At 38.5% G+C, this 15901-nt stretch overlaps 1 protein-coding gene across 1 annotated transcript; it reads right to left on the bottom strand.

The window, feature by feature from the left end:
* Positions 1-4124: 4124 nt before the first annotated feature.
* LOC125501494 lies at positions 4125-10485 on the bottom strand. The gene is made up of 3 exons (XM_048657648.1): positions 10313-10485; positions 4876-5453; positions 4125-4395 (listed from the first exon to the last, which is right to left on the bottom strand). The coding sequence occupies exons 1-3, from the start codon at positions 10336-10338 to the stop codon at positions 4193-4195; spliced, it is 807 nt and encodes a 268-aa protein (XP_048513605.1). The 5' UTR covers positions 10339-10485; the 3' UTR covers positions 4125-4192.
* Positions 10486-15901: the final 5416 nt, after the last annotated feature.

The raw sequence follows: 15901 nt of genomic DNA, 5'->3' as shown, positions 1-15901 counted from the left end.
CCATTCATTCGCCTATACTGGCCCATAAACCTTTTCTTTATCTAATCTATCAAGCTCTTGGCTGATTTTTTCCCGAAATGCAAACGGAACTGTACAACGTTTTTTGTATATAGGTTCCGTGTTTTCTTTGATTTTCAGTTCAAATTTATCCTTCGTATAGGTTCCCATTCCATCTGTAAACAACTCTTTATATTTTTGCATCAAATTCCCCATTATCTTTTCATTTTATGTTTCATTTTCTTCTATTCGGTTAATTTTTTGCTGCTTCAGCTCCAATGGCCATAACCCCAATTTTGAAAGCCAGTCTCTCCCTATTATAGGCACATTCCCCTTTCTATTTTCAATGATGTATAAATTACCCTCTGATTTTATATTTTCATATTCAAGATTAACATTTTTTAACATCCTGATCAATTTTCTTTTTTCCCCTGTATAATATTTTATCGATAAATCAGCACTGACCATTTTTTTCCGATTGAACAATTTTTGATAATCAGAGTTACTAATTAGCGAAATACCTGAACCTGTATCCATTCCCATCCCGATGACCTGGTCTTCTATCTGCACCTTCAGGAATTGTGGTTCAACTCGTTCTATGGTCATGATGTTTTCTTCAATCTCGACGTTGAATAGCCCGCTGCATCTTTCAACGAAATCATCTACATCGCTGTCATCTTCTTTTTCGGTGTCTTGTTCGATATTTTTGACTGAACGTCGTTTTTTCTGTATTTTCATTATTTCTGCAAATTTTCTGTAAATGGCCTTTCTTATGACACTTGGAGTATATTTTATTTCGATTGTAACAATTTTCTCTCTTATGGCCTTTTAATCCGTAAGTCATACATTTGTTATCTTGACTTTGAGGCTTGTTTTCATTTTGATGACTCTTACCTTTGTTCGGAGTCGTAAACTTGGCCCCTCTTCTATTCACCATATTTACTTCTTTCATTGTTTCTACTTTGGAATGTTGGTTTTCATCAGCAATGTTTATATTTTGAATTGCTGCTTTTGCCTCTTCTACGGCTGAAGCTATTTTTATTGCTCCATCTAAGGTTAATTTTTCTTCCTTGAAAAGTGCCAGTTTTGCTTCTTCTTCTAAGATTCCATTTATGGATTGATCTTTAATCGCATCATCAACATCTTTAAATTCACATTTTTTGGCCAACTCCTGTAGAGTTGCCGTATATTGGGCAATCGATTCATTTTTACTTTGAACCCTACGCCGAAATTGAGCTCTGAGCACCGTTACATTAACTTTTGGCTTCAAATAATCGGTTATTTTTTTAATCAGAGCCTTCAATTCCACTTCAACAGGTTTCTTTGGGGCACAGATTTTACAGATAGTTTCATATGTCTTTGCATTTACTTTTGTAAGTAGAAAAGCTCTTTTTTTGGTGTCAGCTGTAATATCGTTTGCTATAACGTACAACTCCATTCTATCTGTAAATTGTTCTCAGTCATTCTCATGAATGTTAAAATCCAAACCTGCTTTGTATTCCATTTTTTTCTTTTTTTGGTGTTTCAATTTTGGTGCTCACCTTTGTTTGTTTTTCTTGTTGGCGCTTTTCTGGCACTTGATCGGTTTTTAGAACTTTTTAGAGTTCGGTTTTGGCGTTCTCTTCAAGCTCCTCATTTTCTTTTATCTCGGGTCGTTGATCGAATTTGTGTGCTTCTTGAAATTCAAGTTTTAAAAGTTTTCGCAGTTTGTCCAATTTTTCAGACTCATCTGCCTCTATATTATACTCGTTTTTTAGTGTTTCAATCACTTGAGCTTCACTCAAATTGTATATCCACGAAAGTCCACTGGTGTCTTCTTTCGTGTCACTTTTGGCACTATTTTCCGCCATTCACTCTTTTTTTTCACTTTTATCCTCGTCGCCACTGTAGGATCGGGGAATAAGGAAAAGAAGGACACTCATGTATACGTAACAAAAAGTAGTATTTATTCAGAAGTGATCGCTGTACGACACCTGAGCTATGACTGACTACTCATTGCTCTCTGTCGTGGTGTTCCCCCTCTTGGGGCTACTTATATCTAATACACATACATTACAATACAGAGAAACATAGTTCAGATAAATCAACGTATGAAAATTTAACCAAGGCTTCAAGGAACCTGAAGAAACCATGCGAAACTCCAGGTGTTCTAAAGATCGTCATGCCACTAATTGGTTGCGGATTAGATAACCTATCTTGGGAGAAGGTAAAGAAAATCATCGATCTTGTATTCACAAGTTCATTTCAAATTCTCGTTTGCAAATTACCAAACAAAACTTTTCGGAACTCTGTGCTTCAAGACGAAAAAAAAAAACCCAACACAGATGCACCTACAGAGGCAACAAATGAAAAACTTATCTCATACGAAAAGGATGAAGAGCCTATAACAGAAATAAATACAGAATACGTCACAGACGAAGAAGTGGACCCCAAAATGGATGAAACGGACAGGGAATTGTTTACAAACGAAGAAGATTCGGACACCTCAGATGAAGACGCACCTCAAGTCAACCCAACTTACCAACCACGAAAGTCCGGTAAAATACGTGAAACAAAAGATAAATTGTCAATACAAAAAGACAATTGCGTATTTTTTATTACGACGGATGGAGAAGCATGTGACGAAGGAGCAAAGTACCCATCATCTAATCAAAAACTCCAAAGTTTTGGCCCAATCACCCTAAATAGAGCTAAGACCCATTCAACAAACGGGCGTTATTATTTAGGGTTACTATTGAAATCTAAAATTTACGAAAATCTTAAGAACGAAAACCTCAGACAATCCATGAAATCCTTATTGGACGTTATTTTGGAATCAGACTTGGCATCCATTTTTATAGCAAAAACTCTGCATATCGACTCCATATCCTAGAACGAAATCCTGACCATTCTGAAGAAAGCACTCACGGACATACCATGCATTATAACTATTTGCGAAGGACGAACTAGGACTCCAAGTCCAGAAGAAAGAGAAGGGACTATACAAGAATATCATAAATCAGCTCTTGGAGGTGTTGTGATCCTCTTTTGAGGGAGCACTACCTTCCGTTGGATTGGGATCCGTTGACTGGTAAAGGATTTAAATTCAAGATCTAAGAATGGTTATTCTTTATTTGTGAACCGATGAAATTAAAGTGAAGTTGCTGGTTCGAAGAGTGAATTGAGAGTGAGTTGAAAGTGGCTGTTCCGAGGTGATCAAACCAATATGGTAACTGAATTTACTGTGAATTTTAGCCGGTAAATACTTCGGCGAATCAAACCTGAAGACTAAACATCCTGCCGCAATCAGCCATATTCAATATCACTCTGTGGCGACATAAGATAAAGAAATAATAAGCAAATAGAATAGGTGGGATTATAACACCTCCCCCTTTAGAATGAATATAATAGCGAAGCGAACATATTCATCGGTTAATATTATTATGGTTACTCCAGATGAGGATTACAATAATTTCCTCACCGGCCATATTTAGTGATATATACATATAACAGTGTATACAAAGATATTAGATATAATTTTCGTTTATAAAAATGGTTACGCTCTAAGATCTCGGCCATCACGACATCTCAATCTAAGTGATTCGGTAACAGGTTCCTCCTCGTCATCCGTTATGTCCGGCATGACGACGGCTACTGGAGCACGATTTCCTTGAGGTTTACAGCAGTTTACAATAACATTTTGAATCATTCCTCCGAGTCCAGTTGAGTTACCCGGAGTTGGATTTTGGTACGTTTTGCACCAACTCAATAATTTGTATATAATATAAATAGTGATGATTGAAGTTACAAAATAAGCTAAGTAACTGACTCTGCGGGAAGTCGTTTCTTCATCTTGTTGTTTTAGGATTTCATCGGCAGATTCTTTTATCACTTTTAACTTATGACTAGCAATAGTCAGGTCTTCTAAATTGAATTTTTTTACAAAATTGGAATCGTCGAAATTGAGCTGAGTAATATTCAAAACCTCTGATAGATCTTCACAACAGTCGTCTGACCTTATGTCCACTGTTGGCATAAATATTCTATTGACAGTCTTATTGTAGATTCTATTTGGTATTAACATTGCTGAGCTCGTATAGCCCTTGCAATTCGCATCTGATTTTAAAATTCCTGTCCTCTGCATTCTAATGTCTTGTATGTGGTCGTTCACGGAACAACTTACTGTAAGTAATTCGGGTTTCGGTAGGACGTATAATCATTTGTTTTGTTTCTGAATTTGAATCCATAATGGATTTGTTAATTCTGCCAGTCTGATATCGCATGTTTCTGGAATTGGACTTGCATTGAGGAACAATGAGACTTCGCAGCTACTGCTAGCGTGAGTTAGGAATACTGGTTGCGTTTGTCTGCAGATCCAATAGTCGTTCTTGATCAGTTTACACATCGTCATTGAATCATCTAAAATGACATAATTTTGTCTGGTAGCTGTAATACCAAATTTTTTTATTTTTGGTTTGATAAACAAGAATTTATTGCTTTCGTGTTTGGTTGGCAACGGGTTGACCTGATACATTTTGTATTCCTTATCATGGATCAGAGGGATCCGAATAATGAAAACTAATTTTGATTCGGTTTTTGAGCTCTCTACAGAGATTCCCTTCATTAAATCGTGGATGTTTTGGAGGTTCGGTGTTAAAGCAAAATGTAGATCGGTGGGTATATTATTGATTATAGATCGTAGTTCAATTACGAGTTGACTAGGTCTCATAATGACTGGGTGTACGATGCTTTGTTGGCTGAAGAGAATTGCGTCCATAATATTGCTAAGATCGATCAAGAACGTCTCTATCATTACATTAAGCACCATAAAATTTTCGTCTATCAACTGAGTTACGTGTGTGGTATGGGTATTGTTGAATATTATATATATATCTTTACCAATATCCTTCAGATTTTTGTTAATCATCGCCTCGTTCTTATTAAGATGTTGGACCGTGTCATTGAAATTTTGGATCGTGCTTGATACTATTGTTGCTTGTTCTTTAACCAATTCGAGGGTTTTTCTTTCTCCTTTGGTTAGCTTTTCAATTTCCGCATCAAACCTTTCCCCGTCCTCGTTATCAACCAAACCAAAAATTTCTTGGAAAACATGTCCTATTCCGTCGAACCACCCTCTCTTATTTCTATTGCTCTTAGGTTCGGATGCGTCGTAAAAGCCAAGAAAATCTTGCAAATCAGTTTGTTTTTCTTTGAGTCCTATCACTACATGATCTAATGAGTCTAAATACTTTCTGCATGTTATCATTCTACTACCATCCGTCCTGCACGCTGCTTTAACCTTTTCCGAGAGTATCGCTATTCTGTCTAATTGGTCGAAAAAATGACTCAAGTCAAGAAAAGTTACTATTCGCCACTCAGTTGAATATAACTTAACTGTTCCAACCTCTTCATAGTAAAGTCCAGCTGAATTTTCGTATGGTATGTCTTTATAATTTCCCTGGACGGTTCCGAGGAGCCTGAAAGCAGTCAGACAACAGTCTCGTGATATAATTTCAGTTTGTTTGCATGTAAAATTTTTAATTTGCCTTTAATCTTTAACTCAAAATTTAATTCATTAATCTGTTTGGTAATTGGATAAGGTCCATGAAATTTCGGATCTAACGGTCCTGCGGTCTCGTTGGCTGCCAAAACTAGATCCCCTGGTTTGAAGGTTTGGGGTCTTATTACCTGATCATAATTCAATTTTGATTTCTCTTTAGAACTGATGATGTTTTCTTTCGCGATTTTCTGGCTATCGCTTAATTTTTCAGAAAGTCGTCGAGCGTAATCTTTATATGTTTCTTCCTCTGGGTCGTGCGCTACTCTGCAAGGAATTCTAGCTATCTGTCCATATATGAGTTCATAAGGTGAGATTTTGGTTATTGTATGCGGGGTTGTGTTGTAAGCGAGAATATACATGGGTAGAGATTCGTTCCAATTATCGATGGCTGACATACATCTTAAATAGTCCTTGAGGGTACCATGACTCCGTTCAAGAGCACCGTTAGTCTGCGGATGGTATGCGGTACAGTTTAATTTTTTAATTTTCAGTATTTTCGTAACTCGAGTGAAAAGCTCGCTCATGAAGTTAGTACCTTGGTCAGTCAGAATAGATTGTGGAACTCCGTAATTGAAAATGAAATTTCGAATAAAAGCCTCGGCTGTGTGTTCAGCTGTAGCCGCTCTTAAAGGATAGGCTTGCGAGAATTTAGTGAGGTCATCCTGTAAAGTGAGTATGTAACTATGTCCGGATTTAGTAGTAGGAAGTGGTCCCACTATGTCTAAGAAAACCTTCTCAAATGGCTTACTACTGCTTGTCGTAATTTTCATGGGCATTTTGGTCTTTCGTCGATCGGTTTTAGATTTTTGACAGGTTATACAATTTCGCACGTAGTTCTTCACGTCATGTTTCATCGAATCCCAATGATACCTTTCTTTGATTCGATTTATAGTTCGGCTTACACCTTGGTGTCCACCTGAAGGACTGTTGTGGTATTCTTTGATAATATCTTGAGTTTGATGTGGTGTCAGATTTGTTTTAAGGTTTGTACAAATTGAAATTTTAATACCAGATCCTTGAAATACGTATCGCAGCATAGTACGAATCTTATGCCAAGCTAGACGATCAAGTCCGCAAGCTATTCTTGGCATAGAAACGGACTTAATGGAATCTAATTCTAACATTTTCCTGAAATTTATCAAACTAATATAAATATCCTCATAGGTTGGCTTATCCCAATAATTTTGCTTGGTCATTAGGTAATATATATTACGGTCTGACAGTTGTAGTTTCGCGGTCGAATGAAGATCGGATTGGTCCTTGAGTTGCTCGACATGACCGTATCTAGTTTTGAATTCTAGAGCTATCCCTTTATTCATTTCGAAGTCCGTAGAGACAGTGTGTGTATAATTGTCATTTCGATTAAAAAGGTCATCATGAACCTCTACGATGTTTGGATTTTGTATCATCGTTGTTTTTACAATGTTCAAATAGTCTGCGTACCTTGGAAAGGAATGTTCTGAATTTGTCACGTAAACCTGGCTTATGTCTGCGTGTGGTTCTATAGGGTTTCTACTTAATGCATCTGCATTTTGGTTCTTCTTTCCTGGTTTATAATGAATTTCGTACTCGTATTCCGAGAGTTTAATTTGCCATCGAACCAATTTACTATTTGGATTTTTGGCGTTGAAAAGCCAAGTCAAAGGTCTATGGTCTGTGAATATTTTGAATTTTCTACCGAAAAGGTAGGGTCTGAAGTGCTGTACGGCTCATACTATTGCAAGAAGTTCGCGCTCGATCGTCGAGTAGTTTGTTTCAGCTGTGTTCAAGGTTCGTGACGCGTAGGCTATGGGTCTATCGTCGCCTGGTGCGCCTTGTGATAAGATTGCACCTACAGCTGTGCTGCTGGCGTCTGTAGTTAGATTAAAAGTCTGTGCATAATCCGGGTATATCAGGATAGAATCAGATACCAATGCATTTTTCAATTCCTCAAACGATTTCTGTTGCAGAGATGTCCACTCGAATGGTTTATCCTTCCGTAATAATTCTGTCATTGGTTTTGCAATTAATGAGAAATTATTGATAAACCGTCGGTAGTAACCTACTAATCCAAGGAAAGATTTTATGTTGGTTGGAGTTTTTGGCGTAGGGAATTCTTTAACCGCCTTGATTTTACTTGGGTCAGGTTTTATCCCGTCCTCAGATATGAGATGTCCTAAATAAGTTACTTCCTTCCGAAGGAATTCACACTTATCCGGCTGTAGTCGTAAATTATATTTTCTTAATTTTCGTAATATGGCTTCAAATTTTTCATTATGGTTTTGGAGTGAGTTTGCATAGATTATAATGTCATCCAAATATACTAAACATTTCAATCCTTGTAAGCCTGACAGAACGGTATTAGTTAAGCTTTGGAAAGTGGAAGGCGCATTTTTTAATCCGAAGGACATGCGGATATATTCAAAGTGTCCGCTAGAAGTTGAAAAAGCGGTTTTCCTAGTGTCAGAAGGATCCATTGGTATCTGATGAAAGCCACTGGCCATATCAAGTACGGTAAAATATTTTGAGTTGCCCAGCTGATCGAGAATGTCAACTATGTTCGGAAGAGGATAGGAGTCACCGATCGTCTTTTCGTTTAATTTACGGTAATCCACCACTATTCTCCATTTCCTTTTTCCCGATGCATCCAACTTTTTAGGTACTATCCAAATAGGCGAATTCCAAGGTGATTCGGAATCCCTAATTATCCCCTTTTCCAAAAGATCTGTCATTTGTCTGTCTACTTCCGTTTTATGAATTTCCGGATATCTGTATTGTCTAATATGGACAGGCGTTTCGTCCGTAAGTTTTATTTTGTGAGAACACGCGTTGGTTTCCTGGTAAGATATCTCCTTCTAAGTAGAAAAGGTCATTAAATTTGGTACAACATTCCAATATACTTTCTTCTCTTCGGGTTGAGATGATCTAATCTTAAGGCATTTTTCAACTTGTCTATTCTATCAGCCGAATGATTTTCATTAATGACATTAATCGTTTGCGTGTCACTCGCAGTATTATCGCATATTTCAAAGGCTCGTTGAGGATCGATTTCAACGATACAGTCCTTTTCAGTAAAATTGATTAGACTCGTAATTGCCGTCATATTCGGTAGAATTTTCACGAAGCTTTCACCAATAAAGATTCCCGGTCTTATTTCTGTTTTTCCTAATCTGCCATCGGACATTGACATTTCACTGACAACGGGGATGTCAGCTAAAATTTCGGTTCTGGCGGGAATCAATAACTTCCTCTGCTGAATCAATTTGTACCTACGACTGCCCAAAAGTAATTCTGATTTTTCTGTACCTCGATGTTTGTAATTTATTGCAGCGTTATTGAATTTTGTTAGGAGGTAATTTCCAATGAGGCCATCTTGAGCAAAGCCTAACGTATCATCTACAACATGAAATTTAATTGGTCTTATTTCCTCTCCGCAATTAAAAGTAAGTTCGATCGTTCCGATTGTGAACGCTTGTGAATCACTAGCTAATCCCTTTAGTTTAATTTTTTCATCAAGATTTATATCAGATTGTTGCGAGATGAATTTTTTTTTTATAAGACATGGGTAAGCTCCAGTGTCTACCATAAACAAATTTTGAGATTGGTTCAACTCGGGTACGGAAAGAATTACATTGTTAGGTGATCCTAAAAGGCTGATCTTATGCTCTATCATTTCTAATCCTTCGTTGTTTGGGTTGAGCGGGTTTCTCCTACCATGGACCTCGTTCCGCTCACTAACGCTGTCCGATTTACAAAATTTGGTTGTTGATTGGCATTATTTGGAGTAGGCTTAGAGGCTAGCATGGCTCTTCTTTTGAAGCAATTAGCTTGCACGTGTCCTGGCTTTTTGCAAAAGAAACATGCTAATCTGTTACTGTCTACTGGATAAACTCGATGACATTCATCGCAAGTAATTTCTTTTGTAATGCAGCACTCGTTTATTAGTTCTGAACAATTTTGAGAGCAGTAATTTATTTCTTGGGAATCAGGTTCGAATGGTTCTTCATTTTCATCGCATTCGTCATTTGTACATGCATTAATAGCCTCTGGTTTTTGGTTTTTTCCTAATTTGAAACAATTTTTCATTGAATGTCCTGTCTTATCACAGTGTTGACAAGTAATTTTACTTCTATCCAAAGTAACTGATTTGGAAAATTGGCTTATTCGATCTTCAGTTATCTTCAGTCTTTCTTCGTCTGAAGCTATTTGGTATGCTTTTATCAAATCTTTGGGGTTCCTTATCCTTAACATATCGCGCATTTTTTCATTTAAACCGGCTATAAAACAATCTTTAGCTTTTGTAGTGATCAGATTATGGTAGAATTCTTTGTCTGACTTAGTTTTAGCAGGGCCTGATTCTATAATTTTTATGCATAAACGTTCGATTCTCTGGTAAAAAGAATCGATTGATTCTCCAGCACGTTGCCTGCAAATGCTTAGCTCTAGTTCCCATTGCCTATTTGTACCCTTTTCCTCGTATATTGTCAATAATTCATTTTTGAGGTCTTGGTAGTCCTCTATAACTCTACCCTGAATTCTCCTATACGCACTACCAGTGATCTTGCTGTATACGTGCTCATAGAGCTCCTCCTTCTCGGAGTCTGGACATCGTTTAAAGGCGCGGTCACATTTATCAATGAATTCACGAATGGGGACGCCTTGCAATCCATTAAACGTTGGAAGAAGTTTAGCAAGATCTTTCGCGATGGGTGCCATTTTCTAAAATTCTAGTTAAAGCTACTGATCCAAAGTTAATTGAATAACGTCTGTTGATCTAAATTATTTAACGAGACTTACAGTACGAGTGAAATGACCATAAACATAATGCAATTGTTCCGTTGTGTTCGTCCAGTTGACTTCAGCACATCCGTATGGTATCCGTCGGCGAAATGTCGGGGATCTGTCACCGAAATTTTCCTCTTGCGCTTATGTCTTGACGATCTTGAGGTTTCTTCAGCGCCTCTTCATGTAGGGCACGTATCTTCTGTGCTTGAGGCACGGTTATTGCAAAAGTTGTGACACAAATGATTTCGTGGATAATGCACGACTGTGGGGCCTTTTTTTTTTTTTTTTTTATTTGAGTAGGTTCGTTCGAAATTTTACACTTCTTCAACCTATCAATCTTCCAATCTTTCAATTTTTCACTCTTTCAATCTTCCACCTCGGTGAATTTTAAGACACTATAGGTTTTACGGGTTTTGTTAACGTTGATATCTACAACGGTGAAATTCAATTCACTGATTCTTGCGGGTTTTGATGACGTTGATTTCTACAACGGTGAAATTCAATTCACTGATTCTCGCGGGTTTTGATGACGTTGATTTCTACAACGGTGAAATTCAATTCACTGATTCTTGCGGGTTTTGATGACGTTGATTTCTACAACGGTGAAATTCAATTCACTGATTCTTGCGGGTTTTGATGACGTTGATTTCTACAACGGACTCGTTTTCACTTCAAACACTTTTCGCTATTTCACCTTTTTCACTTAATTCACCAGTCTTTCGATCTCCAGTCTATCCCGACGCTGCCACCAATTTTGTTGTGATCCTCTTTTGAGGGAGCACTACCTTCCGTTGGATTGGGATCAGTTGACTGGTAAAGGATTTAAATTCAAGATCTAAGAATGGTTATTCTTTATTTGTGAACCGATGAAATTAAAGTGAAGTTGCTGGTTCGAAGAGTGAATTGAGAGTGAGTTGAAAGTGGCTGTTCCGAGGTGATCAAACCAATATGGCAACTGAATTTACTGTGAATTTTAGCCGGTAAATACTTCGGCGAATCAAACCTGAAGACTAAACATCCTGCCGCAATCAGCCATATTCAATATCACTCTGTGGCGACATAAGATAAAGAAATAATAAGCAAATAGAATAGGTGGGATTATAACAGAGGACACAAGCGCATAACAGAAACTTACGAACGAATTCGACAGAACTATTATTGGGAAAATATGAAAAGTCAAATTCAAGACTATATACGAGCATGCTCAAATTGTCAAACAAAGAAATTAACACGGATAAAGACCAAACAACCAATGACGTTAACTGATACACCTGGAACAGCATTCGACAAAGTAGCTATAGACATAGTTGGGCCACTGTCTATCACGTCAAAAGACCACAAATACATACTGACTATACAAGACCAATTGACAAAATAATCACTTGCTGTTCCCCTGAAACTTACTGACTCTAGGTTAATTGCTGACGCTCTGGTGAACGAGTTTTTCTGTAAATATGGATCATCCAGAAAAATTCTTACGGATCGAGGGAGCAATTCGACCAGCTCCCTCATGAAAAATATTGCAAAAAAATTTAAAATCCAACAAATACGCACAACAACATTCCATCCTCAATCTAACGGTTCACTCAACAGGTCTCATCATGTTTTAATAGAATATCTGAAACATTTCATAGATCAAAATAACGAGTGGGACGAATAATTGAATCAAGCCATATTTTCCTACAACACCAGTGTTCACAAAGGAACGAAGTCTACACCCTTCGAATTAGTATTTGGAAAACTAGCACGACTCCCATCTGTTCATCAGATTGCGAATGAAGAACGAAACGAAACCTACCAAGAGTATCTCTTGGACCTTTGCTCATAATGAGAATAACCCGAAGCGTTGCTCGCGAAAATCTAGTTCAATCAAAACAGAGGTCCAAGAGGTATTACGATAGGAAAATCAATCCCTTAATATTAAGACCCGGCGATCGAGTATTCCTACTTAAGGAACCGCGAAAGGGAAAGTTAAGTGATCACTACAGGACCTCATGAGGTCCTGGAACTACTCCCAAATGAAAATGTTGAATTCAAGGTTGAAAACAAAGAAAGAATTCATAGAAACAAACCTAAATGACGAAAGGAAAATAACTGAACAGTATTCGGAAGTTATCCAAAATTCTCTTCAACTCTTCCATATGACTGGAAACCCATAAGTGCATATTATATAAGAGCAATGAATATCACATCTCCATCATATTGCTTACCCTCTCCTTCGAATTGCTTAGAGATAAGATGGAAATAGTTACCATGACAAATGAAACTATATGTATGTAAGAACTCGAAAATAACTTTACTAAGGCTATGGGAAAAGTATACGGATAGGCGAACACAGACCTACTGCAAAATATATAGATATCGTAAACTTTGCCCAAAGCCACCCAGGAATAAGCATAAATATAAGGAGTGAATTGTGGTACCCGGACCGTCAGTACCAACAGACACCGCAAGGGAGCGCGTCAGTGCTCACAGCGGTGGCGACATCGAGCAGCAGTGGAGCAGGAGAAAACAGACCTTGGCCGCCAGAACAGATTTCACTGACGCCATTGAATCTGACCACGCTACAGTAGTAGCATGCTGATAAGTTTTATATAAACAGACAAAGAGTTTACTGTGATTTTGTAACGGTTAAGTTTAGAGAATAAATATATAATATTTATACAAATCTAGGTATTAGTTATGGTGTGTGAAACCCCGCCAATTCACTGAATCCCCACAGTGGTGACCCCGAGAAAAACTGTTACAAAAAAAATGTCCGACACTGAAAAAGAAAAGGTCGAAGATCTCCAGAAGCAGCTCGCGGACATGCAAGCAGAGATGGAACGGTTGAGAGCGAAAAACGTGGCTACACAGAACCAGTAACAGATAGTTGATCCGCCAGCTAACAACGGATTTCCGCCAGGTAATGCACAAATGGATGTGGCGACTATTGCTACATACAAACCACCCTCTTTCTGGAAAAATAAACCGCAGTTATGGTTTACGCAAATTGAGTCAATATTCCTGAAGCGAAATGTGCGTGCTGAGAGAACAAAATACGACGCAGTCATAGAAATTCTCGACCAACAGGCAATCGACGAGATTTCTGACATCATCGAAAAACCGGCAGACGACGAATCGTATGAATTAATCAAAGAGACATTAATAAAGCGTTTCTCTGAATCATCGGAACGCCAACTGCACCGACTCTTGTCTGAAGTTGAACTCGGCGACAAAAAACCATCACAGCTATTACGTACGATGCGAGACTTAGGTAAGAATCAAGCGACGGATAGCTTGTTAAGAACAAAATGGATGAGTTTATTACCACCAAACGTTACAAACATTCTACTGGTGGCACAAGATGTAGACCTAAACAAACAAGCGAAAATGGCTGACAAGTTGATGGAATTTGCGAGCAGTCAACTCATGGCAGTAAGTAACTCAAACTCTCAAGATGTATGCACGATTAAAAATTCAACAGACAAGCAGCACGATGACAGACTGGACAGGTTGGAGAAGATGATTAGTGAGATGCAGATCAGCGTTAGACAATTACGTGGAACAAACAAGTCTAAGTCACAAGAAAACAGACCACGTTCACGATCAAGATTGCGACCTCGTTACCCAGATGGCAAATGTTTTTACCATCACAAGTTCCGGGACGCCGCGTACAAGTGCCACGGACCATGGTGTCCGAAAAACCCGAACTACCAACCGGGAAATTGAAAACACTGTCGTCCACGGAGGCTGAGTGCGGCAGTGCAGCAAATCGTGAGTTACGCCTCCACGTATACGATAAAACAACTAATCAAAAATTCTTGATAGATTCTGGATCCGTCGTATCTGTTATACCACGCACCGCTATCAAGAACAGATTAAAGTTATCATCGCAAAAATTGTACGCTGCAAACGCAACTGTGATAAATACTTATGGACAACGTCATATAACATTAAACTTAGGATTTAGAAGAGAGATTGATTGGAATTTTATTATAGCTGATATAAAATCTCCAATCATCGGAGCTGATCTGATCGCTCATCACGGATTATTAATAGATCTCAAAAGAAGAAGACTGATTGACCCAAAGACATCTCTAGAAGTACCTGGTGAATTGAAACAAGCATCTGAGTATGGAATCTCGACCCTCAGCGATAGTCAGTTACCTCAAAATGACTATGCACAGCAATACAAAGACCTCCTGGAGGAATTTATCGACATTACGAAGCCGAGAGCAAGATCAAGAAAAGATATCGATCCAAAGTTCGCGCATTACATTCACACAACAGGTCAACCGGTAAGAGAACGTCCTCGAAAATTGGCTGGTGAAAAGCTGGAAGCAGCAAAAAAGGGAATCAACAGGATGCTGAAAGAAGGAGTCATCCGTCCGTCAAAAAGTCCTTGGGCGAGCCCAATCTTACTTCGTCCAAAAAAATCAGGTGAATAGAGATTATGCGGTGACTACCGAAAAATAAATGAACAAACCATTCCAGATAACTACTCACCACCATCAATACAGAACCTAATCCAGCTGCCACCTGGGACAACGGTGATATCAGTGTATGACACTGAAAAAGCGTACAGTTGGACTCCAGTGGCAGAGGAACATATTGAAAAGACAGCAATAACAACTCCGTTTGGCTTATATGAACATCTGTACTCACCGTACGGGATGCGAAACGCCGGACAGACGTTTCAACGCAACATAGACGAGATTCTAAGAGATTTGGACTCCGCTGAAGCATTTATTGACGATATAATAGTGAAATCAAAGAATCACGAAGAACACCTGCGACACACTAGAATGTTGTTCGAGCGTCTGCGGAAACATGGATATGTCATCAACATCAGCAAATGTAGTATTGGAAAAGAAGAAGTGACATATCTAGGATACACGATCAACAAGGACGGTTATAAACCTCCTCAAGAGCGTGTAGAGGCCATGAAGAACTACAAAAAACCTAAGACAATTAGGGAACTAAGAACCTTCTTAGGCTCAATAAATTATTATCGTCGTTTGGTACCTCATGCAGCACAAATGCAAGCTCCATTAAGCAATTACCTGAAAGACTCCAAGAAAAATGATCGTAGGATTATTCAGTGGACTCCGGAAGCTGATGAAGCGTTCGAGAAGTGTAAAAACAGCATAACGTCTATTGCATTTACCAAGTTCTTATCAAACACAGCGCCACTTGCTCTAATCACGGATGCTTCAGACACAGGTATTGGAGCTGCATTAGAACAGTATGTAGACGGTGGCTGGTCACCGGTAGGATTTTTCTCAAGGAAACTGAGTGACACCGAATCAATATACAGTACATATGATCGTGAGCTGTTAGCGATCTACGCAGCAATCAAGTACTTCCAAGACATCCTGGAAGGTCGGAACTTCATGGTAAAGACCGACCACAAACCACTCACGTACGCCTTCCAGCAAAAACTGCACAAAGCGTCTCCAAGACAAGCTCGCCAACTTTGTTATATTTCTGAATTCACAATCAACATTCGGTACGTGAAGGGAGATGAAAACGTAGTGGCTGATGCGCTCTCACGTGTTAATGTAATTAACATGCCAACTCGTCTGGACGCTGAAACTATCAGAGAAGCTCAAGAAAACG

Source organism: Athalia rosae, chromosome 6, assembly GCF_917208135.1.
Source record: "Athalia rosae chromosome 6, iyAthRosa1.1, whole genome shotgun sequence".
Taxonomy (NCBI): domain Eukaryota; kingdom Metazoa; phylum Arthropoda; class Insecta; order Hymenoptera; family Athaliidae; genus Athalia; species Athalia rosae.
The sequence above is the reverse complement of the archived record's forward strand: the minus strand, read 5'-3'. Positions and strand labels throughout refer to the sequence as shown.